Source organism: Penaeus japonicus, unplaced genomic scaffold (genome assembly GCF_977035675.1).
Source record: "Penaeus japonicus unplaced genomic scaffold, GWHDUDI00000001_assembly GWHDUDI00000029, whole genome shotgun sequence".
NCBI classification, from domain to species: domain Eukaryota; kingdom Metazoa; phylum Arthropoda; class Malacostraca; order Decapoda; family Penaeidae; genus Penaeus; species Penaeus japonicus.
The window spans coordinates 32,026,536-32,029,035 of record NW_028234431.1 but is presented as its reverse complement, the minus strand read 5'-3'; the positions used below and the strand labels follow the sequence as shown (position 1 = coordinate 32,029,035).

Here is a 2,500-nt window from a genome sequence, read left to right as displayed (position 1 = left end):
ATATATATATATATATATATATATATATATATATATATATATATATATATATATGCCTAATTCACTATCTAATTTACTCTTCTCTCTTTTCCGACTTTGCGATCTTTCTCATTCATCTTCAACTCCTTTTCCTAAGGTATTCATCCCTTTTATTCACCCTTAGCTCCCTTTTCCAAGCTGGCTGTATCTATCATTTACCTTTATCTCTTTTTCAATCTAGCGATCTATCTCATTCACTCTTTACTCCCTTTTCCAAACTAGTAATATCCATCATTCACCTTCATCTCCCTTTTTAACGATCTATCTCATTCACCCTCTTCCAAGCTATGAATCTCTTTCATTCACCCTCAACTCCCTCTTCCAAGCCAGCGATCTCTCTCATTCTCCCTTTTCCAAACTAATAATCTTGCTGATTCACCTTCATCCCCCTTTCTCTCTCATTCACCCTCAACTCTCTCATTCACCCTCATCCCTTTTCCAAGCTAGCGATCTCTCTCATTCTCCCTTTCTGGTTCACCTTTATCTCCCTTTCTCTCTCATTCACCCGATCTCTTTCTTTCACCCTCATCCCTTTTCCAAGCGAGCGATCTCTCTCATTCTCCCTTTCTGGTTCACCTTTATCTCCCTTTCTCTCTCATTTACCCGATCTATCTCATTCACCCTCAACCCTTTTCCAAGCTACTAATCTTGCTGGTTCATCTTCATCTCCCTTTCTCTCTCATTCACCCTCATCCCGTTTCCAAGCTAGTAGTCTGTCACATCCATCCACCCTCAACTTACGTGTCACACATGCAGATGAGGCCGAGGCAGTGCGAATTGGCTTGGCCTCGATAACACTGGGCGTGGCTCCAGCAGGGTTCTCCGATGCCCCTCTTGCCCTCACCCAGCAGCATCTTGTTAGCCTATTTTTTTGAAAGTTTGATTTTGTTTTTATGGTCGATTTAAGGTCATGGAATTCTGCTGTTGTCTATTTATTGGTAATCTGGGTTTTATGGTCGGTGTGTTAGGTCATGGAGTGAATTAGAAATGAGGTTGAAAATGGTGTTGATGATGAAGTTTAGATGTTGATTGCTTTGCATAGCACGTCGGTGTGTTAGGCGCTTAGGGAGAGCTAGGCGGCGAGAGGTTAAGCATTGGCCTATTTCCTTCCAAGTTGGAGAAGAGGATGGTTAGGATCACAGTGCACAGGTGGCTGCATGCATGTGCGTGTGCAGATGTGTACATGGGTGGCTTTGAGTGTACGCGGGTGTGAGGCAGTGTACAGAAGTAGTTGTGTACCTGTCTGTAAGGCTGTGTGCATGGATGTGAGGCCGGGTATAAAGCCGGGTATAAACACGGCCGGGTATAAAGCCGGGTATAAACACGGCCGTGAGTGTACTTAAGGCTGAGCACAGAGGGTACATACGTTTGAGAAAGGCCGTATACAGTGGCTGCCTGTGTATGGACGTAGCTGTGTGTGTACGTGTATGAATCTGTGTGAGGCTGTGTGCACGCTGGCTTGTAGGATGGCTTGCAGGATGGCTTGCACGCTGGCTTGTAGGATGGCTTGTAGGATGGCTCACGCGGACGGATCCACTAGACGTCACAATCCCCACTGTGATAGAAAAGCGAGACGAGACGGATTAGACAGGTCAGAAATTCTATCTACAAACCATGAATAGTTTTTTCTAACGTGGATAAATCTTTAGAAATATGAATTATGAATGAACATACACACAATAAAAACGATATCAAAAGAAAAAAACAAAATGAATATCATTGCAGGATTCCTGACATTAAATCTACACAAGTGCCACATCATGATAAAAATGATAAGTATTAAAAGTTGTAAAAACACATCCCTTTCGAAATTGCATTTGGAATAGTCTCAATTTTAGAACAGGGGAACCGACTAAAAGGAGGGGGGGAGGAGGAGGAGAGGGAGGAGGAAGAGGAGGAGGAGGAGGAGGAGGAGGAGGAGGAGGAAGTACAATAGGAAGAGGAAGAGGACGAAGAGGATGAGGATGAGGATGAGGAGGAGAAGGATGAGGATGAGGAGGATGAGGAGGATGAGGAGGAGGAGAGAAAGGAGGAGGAGAGGGAGGAGGAGAAGGAGGAAAAGAAGAGGATGATGAGGAGGAGAGAAAGGAGGAGGAGAGGGAGGAGGAGAAGGAGGAAAAGAAGAGGATGAGGAGGAGGATTTCCTATTGTCAACTCTACAGTCAATTCCTAATCCACTCTTAATCCACTTCCATCAACTCTGGCATCAATTGATAATCCAACCTCCACAACAAATCAACTCTTAACCTCGTCTTCATCTATTCATCCACCCGACCCACAACCAAAATATGTTCAGTCTTTCTCTAAAGCCATAGACAACCCACCCATAAAATCCTTCTGAAAACTTTTGAACGAATTAACCAGCAAAGTCAATAAGCCAGAGAGCCTACCATTGAACCAAGTAGGATACCAATAATAATAAAAAAGTGATAACGATGATGATAAGGATAAGAATGATGAT

The 2,500-nt window shown here is 43.5% G+C and overlaps 1 protein-coding gene across 2 annotated transcripts in view; it reads right to left on the bottom strand.

Moving 5' to 3' along the window:
- Positions 1–1,590, bottom strand: part of LOC122265774 (uncharacterized) — a 10,646-nt gene extending 9,056 nt beyond the window's left edge. For both annotated transcript variants that reach the window (XM_086554445.1, XM_043035197.2), the window contains exon 1: positions 781–1,590. In XM_086554445.1, coding sequence (XP_086410571.1) covers positions 781–893 — 113 coding nt within the window. In that variant the 5' untranslated portion in view covers positions 894–1,590. The remainder of the gene's footprint in view (positions 1–780) is intronic.
- Positions 1,591–2,500: the final 910 nt, after the last annotated feature.